At 35.4% G+C, this 17,158-nt stretch overlaps 1 protein-coding gene across 4 annotated transcripts in view; it reads right to left on the minus strand.

Annotated features, from left to right (window-relative positions):
• DMXL1 (Dmx like 1) overlaps positions 1-17,158 on the minus strand; it is a 132,733-nt gene that overhangs the window by 87,144 nt on the left and 28,431 nt on the right. For all 4 annotated transcript variants that reach the window (XM_069591714.1, XM_069591713.1, XM_069591712.1 and 1 more), the window contains exons 6-13: positions 14,072-14,138; positions 12,693-12,871; positions 8,123-8,312; positions 6,776-6,941; positions 3,397-3,609; positions 1,870-2,123; positions 1,074-1,758; positions 862-983 (exon numbers count right to left, since the gene is read on the minus strand). In XM_069591714.1, the coding sequence (XP_069447815.1) occupies positions 862-983; positions 1,074-1,758; positions 1,870-2,123; positions 3,397-3,609; positions 6,776-6,941; positions 8,123-8,312; positions 12,693-12,871; positions 14,072-14,138 (1,876 nt within the window). The remainder of the gene's footprint in view (positions 1-861; positions 984-1,073; positions 1,759-1,869; positions 2,124-3,396; positions 3,610-6,775; positions 6,942-8,122; positions 8,313-12,692; positions 12,872-14,071; positions 14,139-17,158) is intronic.

A 17,158-nucleotide genomic window follows, 5' to 3' on the forward strand; every position in this document is an offset into this window, starting at 1 on the left:
ACTGTTTCTCTCCAAAGTATTTATTAATATATTTTGACCTTTTTTCTATATTCTTTCACTGAATGTAAGCTGAGATTTTTGTCTGTTTAATTCACATCTAAATTCCCAGCACTTAAAAACAATTCCTGAAAAAGAGAAGACCCTCAAGAAATATGTTGCTACTATAACACTGTATGCTTTAAAAAAAAAAACTTTGTCTTCTGTAAAATAACTTAGGGGAAAACAAAAAAAAAGATAGGGGCAGACCACTGATAACCAAACTGAAAGCTTTTTTCTCTTGATTAAGATTAAAATGCCACTCTTATTATTTCAGCTTCCCCTGTTCATAAATAACCTATAGATGAACCAACATGATTTAGCAATATACCGCCAGAAGTCCCCATGTATCTCTGAGCCAGGAAATACTATGCGACTTCCCTGGTGGCTCAGTGGTAAAGAATCTGCCTGCCAATGCAAGAGACATGGGTTCGATCCCTGGGTTGGGAAGATTCCCTGGAGAGGGAAATGGCAACCAACTCCAGTATTCCTGCCTAGAAATCCCACACACTGAGGAGCCTGGTAGGCCACAGCCCATGAGGTTACAAAGGAGTCAGACATGACTTGAGGCTGAACAACAAAAGGAAGTACTACATATTGTTGGACATTAGATTCTACTTTTGGAATGAATGAAAGACATGGTTTCTTTTTAAGGGATTGGGATCACTATAAGACTATCACTAAGACTATAATGTAAATGTGCAAAAAATAACTAAAAATACATTATAAATTTTATATGACAATCCTAGAAATTGCTCAGTAAGTATAAATTAACTATTTAAACACATCATATTTTATTCTTAGTTTCAAAAGTCATTTACTTACAGAAATTTCAGGATTGGAAAGCTCATATAAAAGCTTCTTGGCATCAATAACTGCTTCATATAATCTCAGATATTGCCCATCACTTGCTACAAAGCACGCACTAGGAGAGTTGCAATATGCACCTAGATGTATTTAAAAAATATTTAAAATTTAACTTTTAAGCAACAATGTCAGAAAATCTAAAGTTCTTAAGTAAAAATCAGAATGCTTACCTAGACAATAACTGGGAATAAGAGTAGGCAGCCATGCCACATTGGAAAATGCAGAAACGTGAAGAGAATTAATCCGGGCAAGCTCAGAAACACCTCCAGAGAAAGACAATGGCCCAACTGGATCAACTCTCCAAAGAATAAGCTCACTGTAAACTGCATTGGGATCCTGAAAGGCCATGTCAATAGTGCTTTTATTCTGTTGTGCCAAAGGACATTCTTCAATATTCACAGCGTCATCATGTTGCTTTTGGTTATCAACATCTGGTGTCCTTAATGCATTATGGTGTGACGTTGTCAGCAATAACGGTAATACTGAGTGACAAGCTAAATCATTAAGATGAAAGCGATGACCACAGTATCTGGATTTGTGGGAAATACTGAGAACTGTAGAAAAAGCAGATTCTTCGGCAAAACTGACAAGCCATTGATTCAGGGAGCCATCAGCGTGCTTTGAAATCATCATAACATTAGGAGTAAAAATACTTAATTTTAAACTATTAGTTGATTTACTGTGACCAGAAGAGATAAGCATTGACGTGGAACGTGTCAGGCTGGAAGGTTTTTGTTTCCCTTGCTGAATAGCCAAGTCAACATTCTTGGTACAGGCATACATCACTATGCTTTTACAGAGAGAGTTTGCATCACCTGTGGGGAAAGCTACAGGAATTCTGGAAACAAAGGACACCTGGAATTAAGAACGTGAGCATTAGAAGACATGAAACTATATAAAGAGGTTTTGCAAAACAGTACCCACATTTAACAAAAAGCTGCTCTCCAGAGATCATAAAAGTAATACCTGTACTTGACGAAACATACCAGGCTGGTATTCGTCCAGCCAATCCACATGCCAAACCAGCAAAGAACCATCCATGGGATGAATACTGAATAGCATGTCTGCATTTTTACTCCATTCAGACAGAAGTACTTCAATCTGATGATCAATGGCAGATGATGGTAATGGTACAAAACTTGAATTTGCTACCAGTTTATCACCACCCAATTCCTTCTTTTCATGATTTATTTTCAGATCATCAATGCTGTCATCGATCTCTATAAACAAAAGAGTTCATGAACCATATAAATACAATCAAGCTACTACTATAAATTAAGAAATGCATTCTTAATCTATCTTTACAAATGCATTCAAAATGAAAAACATGTTTTCATATAAATAGGAAATGGGGTTCCCTTTAAAAGTAATTTTGCTCCAGGAATATAAGGCCACTGGAGTTAACTCAGTAATCAGAAGGCCCAAAGGGCTGAGTCACTGGATTATCAGTAGAAGGACTATTACTGACTGGAAAATCGGTAGAGGGGGCACAGAGTCAGACACAACTGAGCGACTAACACTTACTTACTTAAAGGGAGCATGAACTTGGAAAACAGTACTGGGGGGAGCAATTTGGCAAAAGTTATTGAAATTTTAAAATGCTTACGCAATATGCTAATTCGCCATCTAGGGATCCACCTTAGAGAAAACTTCACACAAAGATAAAGAGACGTGTGATTTCACCATTATCAGTATATAGTGAGAAACAACTGAAATCAATTTAAATGTCTATCAACAAAGAAAACGCTTAAGTTTTCTCTTGAGTCTCCTGATTCAGGAGCTGTTAAAAATAATGAGCAAGAAAAGTGCCGAACACTGAATTTAAGCAAGCTACAGATGAACATGATGTTCATTTAAAAATGAAATCCCATAGTACAATTAAAAAGAAACTACCTTTACATATACTTGCATGAGCATAGAAAAAAATAAAATCTGGAAGAATGCTCATCAAATTTAACAGTATGGAAACTTTATACATGATGGTACTGTTAAATTTTTTTTAAGGGGAACATGTAAACTTGTAATTTAAAAAACACTTGATTTCTCTCTACTTGACTGAGGCTGAATGAATAGAAACTGAATGTAGAGCTTAAGTCCTAAGTGTACTGCTTTTCAAACTTTAATATACATACAACTCATTTGGGAATTTCACTAAATTGCAGATTCTTGTTTAGCAGCTACGGTGGAGCATGAGATTGTGCATTCCTAATAATGCCAATGCTACTAGTCTGCAGATAGTCCTCTGAGCAGCAAGACCCTAGTGGCCCACAGAAGCATAAGTATGGAGAATTCTAAATCCCTACATTACCATCAGGAAGTAAGACACTTGGAACAAAACCGTCTATACTGGATTATTATATGAGCTAGTCCAAATGTGTATTATGCCACTGAAATCTGAAGGTTATTCCTAACAGTAGCTGATGCTACCCTAATATAAAAATCTTCGCTATCTTAAACAAAACGTCATAGTTTTTATCCTTCTTAAAGCTTTACCTTCATCAGATTTTACATCTGCCTGATTAGAATCTTCTACACTGGTCTCAGAAGATGGTTGCTCAAAACTTTTTCTAAGTTGTTGTAAAAAGACTTCCATGGACAAAGAAAAATGCAACTCTTTATTGTTTAGCCAGTGTACCACAAAAGGTCCACTCTTCTCTTCATTTTCACTTAGACTCAGAGAGGTAATAGAAGGAAGAAGTGGAATGTCTACAAAGAACAAGAAAAAAAATCAAAATTATAATTTCTATCATGCTAGCATATAAAACACATTTTATTTAATCTGTAAGACTCACAATATAATGGTTCCCACAATTATTACTAATGAAAAAACAGACTTAAATGGTGTATTTAATATACTTATTGTAAAGGACAGAAAAGTACACATTCAAAGTCACATACCATAACTTACTTATATACACACACATATGTATTTTTCTACAATTATAAAATGTTCTCATTAAGAAACCTATCTATAATTTGTAGACATGTAAATAGAATAGTGTTCATAATTTATACAGAAACTCATTAGAAACATATTTTAACTTGATCTACCATTAAAAATGTCACCATCAAGTTGTCAAAGGAACCAGTGATATGTTTACCTCAATAGCAACAACTTTCTTTTACTTAAGAGACTGACATATTAACTTTTTTCATGACCTACCTATCTAATCCTAAGATAAGATACTACAATAGATACTGGTTATTTATTAGCATCAAGATTGAAATCAGATAGTATGAAACTGAGGTTCCCTTCTTATATTCAAGAAAATCATTCAAGACAAGTCAACTCAGCTAAAAAACAAAATAATATCTGGTCCCTTGGTATTACTTTTGAAATCATTGCTAAATGAAGTATATTGAAGTACAAATTCAGAGTAAAAAATGACAATCCTTACGTAACAGAGGTAAAGAAAGATTTGTCTATTATTATTAAAGTCCAAATCTAAATCATGCTAGTGTCTGCTGAACAGTACAGCCTGGAATAGATTCAGGGAAGGTTAATAATTTTCTCCAGAACAAATCTGCTGATTTTAAAAAATAGGAAATACAAATAATTTGAATTATTTGTTCAAACACGGTCTATTGCTGGACACCAACAGAAACAGTATTATAAAGGATAAAGGAAAGGATAAATGAATCTTTTCCCCACCCCTTCTACTGGAAGTGGTTCTAAGAGTTGATGGATATTATCTAATTCAAGAGCTCTGTTTATAATTATATATTCGTTAGTATAATTGTTTAATTAGTGTTTATCTATCTCCTACCTGGTTATATGCTTCATATGAGCAATGATCAATAATGTTGTGATCATTATTGTATCTCCAGTTCCTATATGGCACTAAACACACAATAAAAGCCTTGAGGGGCTGAACTACCAACCGCACTGTTGCTAGGTGGATACGCAATAATGTCAGAGATTTAAACTGTCCCCAAGAAACTTCATGGGTAGAATTTTCTGATTTTCAACTTTATAAAATCAACCCAGAAGAGATTAAGTAATCCTGAAGTAGATCACAGGCCTAGCAGTTAAGTACACAAAAAAGGAGGGGCTTAGGCTGACTTAGCAGAAGCATTCTGATTGAAAAGTAATCACATTTCCTTTGCCTTCTGACCTCACTCAAAAAATTTGGTAAAATCATTTCTTATGAGAAATAATCATGGAGAGGGTATAAGTGCTAGAACTAAGAGAACATACTATTATGAACTTCTCTCCTGTATCTATTCTATTGGTGAACAAATAAGTGAAGCCAAATCTGCACTGGGCCTTACAGAAAGGTCATTCTAACAGACCTAATTTAAGGAAAGAAAGTCTCCACAGAATCTAATATCGCTCCTAAAGTTATTATTTTTATTTGATTTTCCCTAAATGTATGAACTTTTCTTGGGGACCTACAATCTGAAGAAAGGTTTTAAGAGTTTTCCTTACTGTAAGGTAGTCAAGAAGATGTTACATTGTAACTTAGGGTTTCTTTTTCCATAACACCTCAGCCTTTTCTATTAAAGTGAGAATTTAAGCTTTCTTTAGTCTCAAAATACTGTCTTATACTCACAAAGACTTTCAAAATTATTCCACTGACCTCAGAGCTTCCTCTGGATACTATAAGCACTGACAATATATCTTTTTTGATAAGGTAATAATATAATTTTCAATAAAAATCATTCAATATTCTCTCATTTACATTTTCTTGGCTCATGGATTCTTTTAGTGCTGGGACTGTTATTAACCAAATAAAACTGAAAAAAAAAAAAAAAGGCAAATACACTTTATTCCTACCCCAGGTATCTCTGCACTTTTAACTTATCAAAGCACTTCTCACTTTGATTCAAGTAATTAATGGACTTATTCATTCTATGAACTTCTCACTTTGATTCAAGTAACTAATGGACCATATTCATTCTATGTTTCTTGAAGAACACAATACTGCAAATCCAGTATGTTATATGTAAATAGGTTGTGCTTAATTTATGTTTAAGAATATCTCTGGACTTCCCTGGTGGTCCAGTGGCTAAGACTCTGCCCTTTCAATACAGAGGGCCTGGATTCAATCCCTGGTCAGGGAACTAGATCCTGCATGCCAAAACTAAGTGTTTTCATGCTGCAATGAAGACCTGGTGCAGCAAAATAAACAAACAAAAGAATATCTCAAAATACACAAAAATTCATTAAAGTGGTTACCTTCTGAGGAGGAAGACTAGGGTGGAATAGATGTGAAGGGAGGTTAACTTTATATTTCCTGTATAGATGGTGTTTATTATGTGCAAATATTATTTTTAACTTTTTCCCAGCAATATTTTAAGGTTCTACCTTAAATGCCCAACTATGACCACCTGGTTTTTAAACTAACATAAAATATTTACTATAATGATAAACACTTCAGTCTTCAAATTCATAGATAAATCCAGGTATTCTAGATCTTTCAATCTATCTCAAAGTACATATTTGACCACAAAACAAGGTTTCTTAATTCTTCAGTTATAACTTCTACAATATTTCTGCCCTATTTCTGAAATGGCTCCAAAGATTAAGTACAAAACATACCAGTTTCATATGAACAACTATACGGTAATTATAATTCTGAGGTGTTAATTTCTTTGTTAAGTATTAGTTCAAATCTCAACTTCTGAATAAAGTAATACAGAACATCTCAATGACTTATCACAATCTAAAATTACAGACCAAATCACAGCCTTAAGAAGCAAACAAGTAAACAAAAACTTTTTCTATCATCAGTGAGCTGGCTATAATGAGAAGTTAGCTAAGAAAATCACCTACAATTTTTTACTTACTCAATAAGTATAGTATAACTTACTGGTCATAAAAATCAATCGACTTGATCTGGAAAACATTTTCTGAATAGGGCTTTATTACCTGTGGCTGGGTTGATGCTGGCTGCTATATGAAAGTGGCAAAGTGCATTGGCATGCAGTGGAGTGTTCCTGTGAACGTGATGAGGGTCTTGCTGGTGTGGCAGGTATCCAGTATGTGCTACAAGTGCAAGCGATCGCCGACCTCTACGAAAAAATTTCAGATTTACCTATAAGAATAAAAACAATGTGAAACAATGCAAAACAAAGTGAAACTAACGGCTATTTTGTTATAAGCATGTAAGTTATATAATGATTGTCAGATGCTCCTATTTCAGATAAGCCTATATGTACAAGTACCTTATAGCATTTTTGTACAACAAACATGAAACATGAAATAAGCTTGGAACTTTTAACTGCCCAACTTTCTTTAAACCATCACACAATATGTTAAATTTTGATTTAATATTTTCTTAATTTAAAAAAAGTTTACCATGCACCTGTGGAAAATGATATCCCTATTTATACAGTTCTCTTTGTATCCACAGGTTACTTCCTATGACCACAAAGCACTGAATAATATTACCACCATTCATTAGGATGGTATTTCATAGTTTACAAAGCACTTTCACTGCAATCACCTCACTTGATCCATGAGGTAGACAAAGCAAATATTGCTATTCTCATCTTTCATATGATACAATACTTTATATAGAACACAACATCACCTAAAAGTGATTCCTAGTCAAGGACTTCTTTCAACTATTATTATATATAACCACTGGTTGAGTCTCAGTGGTTGAGTCTCTATACAATACACATGTAATTATATTCTATGCCACTAGCAATACAATCTAAATTTGAGAAACAGTATTTCCATAATCATATAAAACATTCAAAGATAAATCATTTTTAGGTCACTTTCTTATTTTCAAGAATCCATGTTACTAGTCTATGTTTAATCAGCTCCAACATCAAAAACTGACTTTAGTTTTGCCATACTATGGTAATGCAAGTTCTTGGAGGTTTGAACGCTAACAAATGTAGAACACAATCTGATAAACTAATCATTCCTGTAATGACAGGACAAACACCCTAAGCCCTAAAGAAAGAAAAATAATAAATTATTTTTACAGTCAAATTTTTGCATTCTCAGATCTTAATTGACTTTATGTTATTTCAGCTAAGTTATATATGATCAGTTAACCTAAGGTTAACTTTGTAATTATAGGCAGTTTCATGCTAGACAAAAAAAAAAAAAAACCCTAAAAATTTTCTGAGAACTGATTTCCTAAGACATATATTTTTTCATAACTATCCATGATTTTGAATATTAAGATGAATGTTACAAAAAGGCCTTGTACAAAAGATATTAAAACATATAGGAAAAACATCTAACAAAAATACTCACATCTGAAGCATTTTGAACTCGTTCTTTACTGGAAATGTTTCTCTTGATGTTATTTGTTAAATTAATTGGTTCAGTCCAATGGTTGCAGTCACTTCCATAGAGCAAACAATCATTTGGTAAAAATGTCTCTACCCAAAGACGACATATGTTATCTTTGCAGCAAGTCAACAGTACATTACATACAGAAGCCCTAAGGAATAAAAGGATTTTAGAAGCAAAAACATAAATTTCCCACAGTATCATATTCCACAATGTTTCCATAATTATTTAAATGTATACAACTAAGGTATCAATGAGAAAAGTCAATATACATTTATACAACATAGTCAAAACCATTAAAACTGAGTTGGGTATTTGATTTCATCACTGCAAACGCTTGCTAATCCATTTATTTTCTGCCTATAACTCAGTAGTTCCTGTTTCAGTAATTCAAGATTCTTATATCTAAAGAACAAAAACTGAGATCATATCATACTCCCTCAGTTAATAACAAGGAAAAAACCTGACATCTTCTACTCAGATTTTCTGATTTATTCAGTGGATATTTATTCAAATTATTTCACAATGCTTCATTTTTACTTCCTGTAAAGGTATATGCATACTTGTCACTAACAAGCTATAGTAACCAGCACACTTACTGTGCCTTTGCCTAACATATACCAAAAGCAGTCAAGTGCAAAAACAGAAAAATTCATTTATGTATTACCCATCTCCTTCCTTATTCATTTTTGACTTTCAGTGCATTTACTGTCTTGCCACCCCACAAAATAATAACAAAACAATTACATATATGTTAATAAATCCCATATGCATCAAGAGCTCAAAAGCTGGAATTCTATTATTAAAGATTACCTTTCTATTGACTGACAATCTTGTTAGCAAACTTTTTTTCTAAAGTTGCAATATCCTGTAATAGACACTTATTCAAACATATCTAACTGATTAAAAAAGAAAAACCAGTAGAAGGTTTCTATCAAGTAACTTGGTAAGTTAAAGAAAAAAAATTAAAATATTCTATAGTAGTCACTTTTTAAAACATACCTGATTAAAAAAAAAAAAAAGCAAAGGGCAAGGCCAGGGAGAACAGCACATTCTATCTTGGTAGCTCCCTCCAGATTCCTCCCCTGCTCTTATACCTCCCTCCCTGCCCCTCCCCTTCTATGTCTACTCCCCTACTTCTTTTCCCTTTCCATCCACTCTCTGGGCTTCCCTGCCTCTGCCTCCTCCTACAATTCTCTGCTTCTTAGCCTCCCTTTCCACCTCTCCTACCTCTCATTGGTACCCTCCTCCTAGGGCCTCTCCTTACCTTTCCAAACCCTCTGTTTCTCCTTCCTTTTCCCATCGTTACGCCTCTCCATCCTCTTTTTCCTTCAATTTTCTTCCCCTTTTTTCTCTGTCTCCCTCTGACCTTTTCCTGCTCCCGTTTCCTGTTTCTCTCTAGTATATTTACATACACACAGGCAGTGGCAATAATATCAAATGTAACAGAAACAGAAGAAAATACAAAAAGGCAATATGGAAAGTGCAAGGTTCATAGTGCCCCATCAGTAAATGGCAGAATGGGAGGCTTACAAAGAAAGAGCAGAAGATAGGAGTCTAAAGAGTTGAACAGACAGCAATCAGGAGAGGCATATGAACTTAGACAAGACCAACAAAGCAAGCTAGAAAGGTGCACAACTCAGAAGCATGGACACGGTTTCGACCGCAGATAATGTTCTTCAGAACACCAAACCTTTACAAATAGTGTAAACAGCTGGCTGGTAATATAAGCTCAGCACGGAAGAAATATCCTGATGTATCTGAGGCATTGCTCAGGCCATATCTCCCTTTCTCATTTCTTCATCAAGGTATCTTATTCTCTCTTCAATAAGCACATCATATTCAGGTACAGCCCTCCCCCTCCACCCAAAACTGATATATATAGATGAATGACCTTATATAGGGCAACAGTATGATGGGTAAGTGTCTGCAACAGTTATCCTATCTTGAGGCAACAACAGGCTAAGATGGTTCTAAAACTAGTTATGTAAAACCAACTTCTGAAGGTTTTGTGGGGGAAATAACCAAACCTCCCAATCTGTCCTACATTCATCATTTTTAATTAACAGGGAAGTGCCTGTATATGCTCATTACAAGCACGTCCCCATTTTTCCTCTCAAGACACTTTGTGTGAAGCGTCATCATTTGGTTGAACATCTTAATTTTAAGATGCCATATCAGGAAGGACAATGGTCTTTGATGGGATCTCTTTCACCCTCATGAGAAAGGGTCAGCCTTCCTGCTATAAATCTGCAGGCAGCTGGTGAAACAAACATGAAAACTAAAAGAACTAAAGGAGATTAGTTGGTTTTTTAATAGATCCGAAAGTGAAATTCTGGAAACCTTGCCAAGACACCACAACTAACAGAAAAGTCTCGTTCTATATCACAGTTTTTTATGCTGTAGAATTTAGTTGATAAAAGAGATAAAATAAGTAGGGGGAAAAATTAATATGTTTTTTGCTCTCATCAAGTATTCTTAATGCCCCAGTTTAAGGTATCTGCCTCTGATGGTATCTTCCACCATGATCACTTTTGCCAAAAGTGAGTGAAATTTATCAGAAGCAGATGCGACTGTCCTCTCTCAAAATATACAATATTTCATAATTCTCTTTTTTAATATTCTGGTGCTCTAATTAGCTGCATGTGAAAATACCTGGAATATCATCAGAACTCAACCTTCAGAATAATGTAAACTTCTGATAGTTCTAAAAGGTTAACAGTTTATGAAGACAGTTATTTTTCCTTTATGTATGTCATAGCTCGGGGCTTCCCCAGTGGCTCAGCGGTAAAGAATACACTTGCAGTGCAGGAGCTGCTGCTGCCGCTAAGTCGCTTCAGTCGTGTCCGACTCTGTGTGACCCCATGGATGGCAGCCCACCAGGCTCCCCCATCCTTGGGATTCTCCAGGCAAGAACACTGGAGTGGGTTGCCAGTTCCTTCTCCAATGCATGAAAGTGAGAAGTGAAAGGAGACACGGGTTCAATCCCAGGGTTGGGAAGATGTCCTGGAGAAAGAAATGGCCACTCCAGTATTCTTGCCTGGAAAATCCTATACAGAGAGGAGCCTAGTGGGCTACAGTCCATGGAGTCGCAAAGAGTCAGACACAACTGAGCACACACATGTCATGGCTCATTCTATTCTAGACACATATTTATAGTGTGGGCAATGGTCTCAGAAGTACTAAAGTAATAGTTCTCAAAGTGAAGGTGGACTGAGGATGCTTCTGCCAACAGTACAGACTGTCCACACCACTTTCCTTTAGTTCAAAAACTGTGAAACATACTTCTAACAGAAGAACCATCCGTGTACCTAGAGGGTCCTAGTTCAATGCTTTGTTAGACTGGAGGAGAGAGGTAAGAAGAATGGTAACTATCACACTACAAAATTGTTCAGAAGATCTAGGTATAACAATGATGTATGTATGCTGTTATATATTCATTATATGTGGATTTGTGTCCAAATCCGCAGAATGTACAACACCAAGAGTGAATCACAATGTAAATTATGGACTTTAGGTGATAATAATGTGTTGATGTAAGCATCAACTGTAACAAATGTACCACTCTGGTGGAGGATGTTGATAAAGCAGGTGGTTGTGCATATGTGGGGAAAAGGGTTGTATGAAAAATCTCTATACCTCCCCTCAACATTGCTATAAACTTTAAACTGCTCTAAAAAGAATGTTTAATATGAAATAATTTTTTTAAAAAAACCTAGGCTTACTCTGCTGGCTCAGAAGAACAAAACTAAAGTTAACAGATGATCTAAGTATGCTATAATGGATCAGCTTAAGACATTCTCAGATGACAAAAAGATAAGGGAAAAACTGTATCGATCCATAGTGTGGCCAAACTGAAGATGGCCATGTGGAACAAAAAGGGATTTCTACCTACAATTAAGTAATACAATACCTCTGTAACTTACTAAATATATGCAAAAAGTCAACGGAACATCAAGTCTGACAAAGACTATAGGAAACAAATGAAGTACTAACAGGTTTATTTGTGCATGCATGTGTAGGTTAAATTAATACCTAGTTTAGGACATCATCATCTATTGGCCCATGTACTTTTCCTCAAAGATGCTACAGGCAATTAAAGAAATATTTGAAGTCTCATGGTATACACTCTCAATAAAGCTTGTTTTTTTAGTTACAAAAAAAAAAAAAAAACACCAGTGGATACACATAGAAAGGGACAGGATAAAGAGAGTGAAATGTGAAAAAGTTGATGCAAATAGAAATTTAGAAAATGACTAAAGACGAAAGAATTGAAAGAAAAAGATGCACAACTCTTGTCACTTTAAGATATCTGAACTAGAGGTAAATTATCCTTTCACATGGCTCTCCTCTTAAGTATCATATATAGTTTACTCATAGCCAGAGGCTTGCAGTCCAGGAGCTTTCTAGTACTACTTGAATCTTCATGGGCAAAAACCCTATAGCAATGTATTCTCAAAATGAGAAAAGCGGTCAAAGTCACAAAGATGACGTTCTCTTAATACATGGGAAAAATGACTAATCCACTGACCTAGGCATATATTTGCTTGTTTTACGCCAGGAAAATCCATTTACAGCTCGAGGATGGGCCAGATATACAAAAGAAAAGTCAGTTTCTCCTTCAGATTGTTTTTCTGAATTTTTATCTGGAGAGGTAACAGATGTCCGCCAGTTTTCTACGTTATACCATACCTTTAAAAGACAGTCATCCTAAGAGGGTGGAAGAACAGAAACAGAAAACATCCAGATCAGAATTAAAGGCTAAATCAAATACCAAAGGGAAGATTTTTCTTCGCAATTAAAGGAACACAGGGATGTGAGGAGGGGTTGGGCATGGAAAAATTAAGAAAATCTCTGATTCTGATACTTTTCTAACCAGCATTCCTTAACTGTTCTTTGAGAATTAAGGTATGTGAACGTGTGTATTTTGCCAAGGTTGGCTCAAGGAAAATGGTAGCTACTATTTGATATGGAAAATAAAGTCATTCAGGAAAGACCTAAAGATGAAGGGTTCATTTTCTCACTTAGCCAAATATTAAATAAGAAAGCATTACCATTAGTAGACTTCAAAATACTGCTAATTTTATAAAACAACATTTTTTATAGATTGTCATAGGAATGTTCAAAGAAAATGATAATAACTAGTTAGCAACTACCACTATATAAAATATTAAGCTACTAATTACATTCCTGATGCTGACTAAAGTTAATCAGATTAAATAGCCCTAGTTTTCTCCTAAAAAAATTTTAGGAGAAAATACCTCACCAAGAATTTAAGACATCTCATATTCTTAGTCTGCAGATTTGAGTCATGGGAACAATAACTTCAGACTATTAGTTTTATGTAAAGTGCTCTGTAAACCAATGATTTAAAATAATTAAAATTTAAGGGAATTCACTATTCTGAAATCAATAGGTAATAACAAAGAAAAGTTACAAATGTCCTTCTAGAAAGTTGTAAATTCTTTTACTATAAATACAGTCTAATATAGCTGTCAGCTAGAAGATAACATAAATAACAGTTATAGTTTATTACTGACAGTATACTATATCCAAGACACTGTGCCACTTTACATATGTAGTCTAAACTAACCCAATGATCCAAGACCTATGAGGTAGGTATTATCATCCTTAGTTTATACATGAGAAAACCAAGACTCAAAGTGATTAACTACTTGCTCAAGATCAAAAAGTTGGTAAATGGCATATTTATACCCAGATCTACCTTTGATTTAACCTGTTTCAATTATATCATATTGCCCCTTAACATAATAATATTTAGCCAATTTTTGCTATTTAACATATTTAACAGAAAATGTTTGCAACTTAAATAATGAAGCAAGTTAAAATTTTTTGATATTTCAAAATACACCATAAACACAACTTGATAATAGTATTTTCACAAATTACCTTCCCAGCAGTGGCAAAAAATTCTCCATCTGGTGAAAATTTCATTAAATGAACTTGGGAAGCAGTTCTGTAAATTAAATAGACAAGGCATAATTTTCAAGGAAAATTAAATGAGAGAATGCAACATTACTTCTCTACACTATACTCAGTAACCTGCTTCAAATACAAAATGTGGTAACATAAGTTTGACACTCACTCTTAAGTATATCTCATATTATAAATTAGAAATAGAAAAGTTAATATTAAATATAAAAATTTTCAATGTAAAAATATCTATGAATAAGAATCATATAAGGAAAGACTTGTCATTCTTTAAAGCTTAAGACAGAAGAGTCACAGGTCTCATTCCTTTAAAATATGAGAAAGCAAGGTTTCATTTTTTAACATGGAAATCTAATTTTTGGAGCTATGGATACTTACATTCCAACATACATTTACAAGAACAATAAATCAGTATTTTATAATGAATTCTGCCTTAAGGCAGCATTTGTACAGTTGAAGATTATGTATGTGTGTGTTAATGAGAGACTTCCAACCATTATGGATTCAGCCTTCCAATTTTACTAACATACTTGGTACATACTTGTCTTTCCTTCTTCAAGGAGTTTCAGCTCAGTTCCCTCATCACCTTCCCTTTTGCCTTTCAGGAAATACTGATCTCAAGACATTTCTCACTATCATTGCTTTCCTTTTCTTTACCCAAGTTCATGCTTAGATAGTCACACCAAACTTATTTGTAAAGCAAGCCAAAGAGGAATTCCGTCACAGTTCAATTTCAAATAAAAACAACTTTTTTACCCTGATTTTAATTATTATAAATACATAACAGAAAATAATGATATAAATGGGTGAAAAGAAGAAAAGAAAATCATCTACAGCTTCACCAAAACCACAACACCCATTTTCACACAAAATCACTAGTAACATGTTGATACACTGACTTCCGGATCTCTTTCCACTCTGCCTCTCCATCTGCTTTCTGTGGGAGATTGTGGGGAAGAATATGGAAACTGCGTATTTACAATTTGCTCTGTAATATTTATTTTAAAATACATCATGAACATTAAGTTCCGATACTTTGAAACTCCAATAGTTTGGCCACCTGATGGGAAGAGCTGACTCATTTGAAAAGACCCTGAGGCTGGGATAAATTGAAGGCAGGAGGAGAAGGGGATGACAGAGGATAAGATGGCTGGATGGCATCATCGATTCAGTGGGCATCGGTTTGGGTGAACTCCGGGAGTTGGTGATGGACAGGGAGGCCTGGCGTTCTGCAATTCATGGGGTCACAAAGAGTTGGACACGACTGAGTGACTGAACTGAACTGAACATTAAGTGGTACAGTGAACATTTCTGAACACACATTTTTATGTATCTAGTTAAAGATATCTTTAAAACAAATAATTAAAAGTGCTTGCTCTTACACTGCTATATTTAAAATGGATAACCAACAAGAACCTACTATATGGCACATGGAACTTCGCTCAATGTTGTGTGGCAGCCTGGATGGGAGCGGGGAGAATGGATACATGTATTCGTATGGCTGAGTCCCTTCACTGTTCACCTGAAACTATCATAACATTGTTTGTTAATCAGCTATACCCCAATACAAAATAAAAAGTTAAAAAACAATGCCTGGTCTTCATGATTGTGACCGTGTTGCCCCTACAGTCTTTTCTTAAAGCAGTATCTAAAGGAATTCTTTTAAAAGGGAATCAGATTTCACACTCTGCTCAAAACCCTCAACAGCTTCCCAACTCACTCAAAATTAAAATGCAAAAGCCTCACAATAACCTGTAAGCTGCCTCCTGACTCTAATCATTTCCCCATCACTCCTCACTATATTACTTTCCTCCAGCCACAAGGTGACACACAGTTTTACCTAAGGGTCTTACACTAGTTCCCTCCTCCAAAAGATATGCACACATAGCTTAATTCCTTCATATCTATACTCAACGTCACCTCTACTCCTCTTCTCCTATCCTACTTATTCTTTATCGTACCTATTAGTCTCCATCTAACAGATATAAGCAGATTTTTAAAATGCACCACAAATGAACTATAATCAAGCTCAACTTTTAAATGTATTCCAGTTAGTGTAATCTTCAGTTGTTCAGTTCAGTCACTCAGTCATGTCTGATTCTTTGCAACCCTATGAACTGCAGCACACCAGGCCTCCCTGTCCATCACCAACTCCCAGAGTTCACCCAAACTCATGTCTATTGAGTCGGTGAGGCCATCCAACAATCTCATCCTCTGTCATCCCCTTCTCCTCCTGCCCTCAATCTTTCCCAGCATCAGGGTCTTTTCAAATAAGTCAGTTCTTCCCATCAGGTGGCCAAACTATTGGAGTTTCACCTTCAACATCAGTCCTTCCAATGAACACTCAGGACTGATCTCCTTTAGGATGGACTGGTTGGATCTCCTTACAGTCCAAGGGACTCTCAAGAGTCTTCTCCAACACCACAGTTCAAAAGCATCAATTCTTCTGCACTCAGCTTTCTTTATAGTCCAACTCTCACATCCATACATGACTACTGGAAAAACCATAGCCCTGACTAGACAGACCTCTGTTGACAAAGTAATGTCTCTGCATTTTAATATGCTGTCTAGGTTGGTCATAACTTTCTTTTCAAGGAGTAAGCGTCTTTTAATTTCATGGCTGCAATCACCATCTGCAGTGATTTTGGAGCCCAGAAAAATAAAGTCTGACATTGTTTCCCCATGTATTTACCATGAAGTGATGGGACTGGATGCCATGGTCTTCGTTTTCTGAATGTTGAGCTCTAAGCCAATTTTTTCACTCTCCTCTTTCACTTTCATCAAGAGGCTTTTTAGTTCCTCTTCACCTTCTGCCATAAGGGTGGTGTCATCTGAGTATCTGAGGTTATTGATATTTCTCCCGGCAATCTTGATTCCAGCTTGTACTTCTTCCAGCCCAGCGTTTCTCATGATGTACTCTGCATAGAAGTTAAATAAGCAGGGTGACAATATACAGCATTGACGTACTCCTTTTCCTATTTGGAACCAGTCTGTTGTTCCATGTCCAGTTCTAACTGTTGCTTCCTGACCTGCATATAGGTTTCT

Source organism: Ovis canadensis, chromosome 5 (assembly GCF_042477335.2).
Source record: "Ovis canadensis isolate MfBH-ARS-UI-01 breed Bighorn chromosome 5, ARS-UI_OviCan_v2, whole genome shotgun sequence".
NCBI classification, from domain to species: Eukaryota; Metazoa; Chordata; class Mammalia; order Artiodactyla; family Bovidae; genus Ovis; species Ovis canadensis.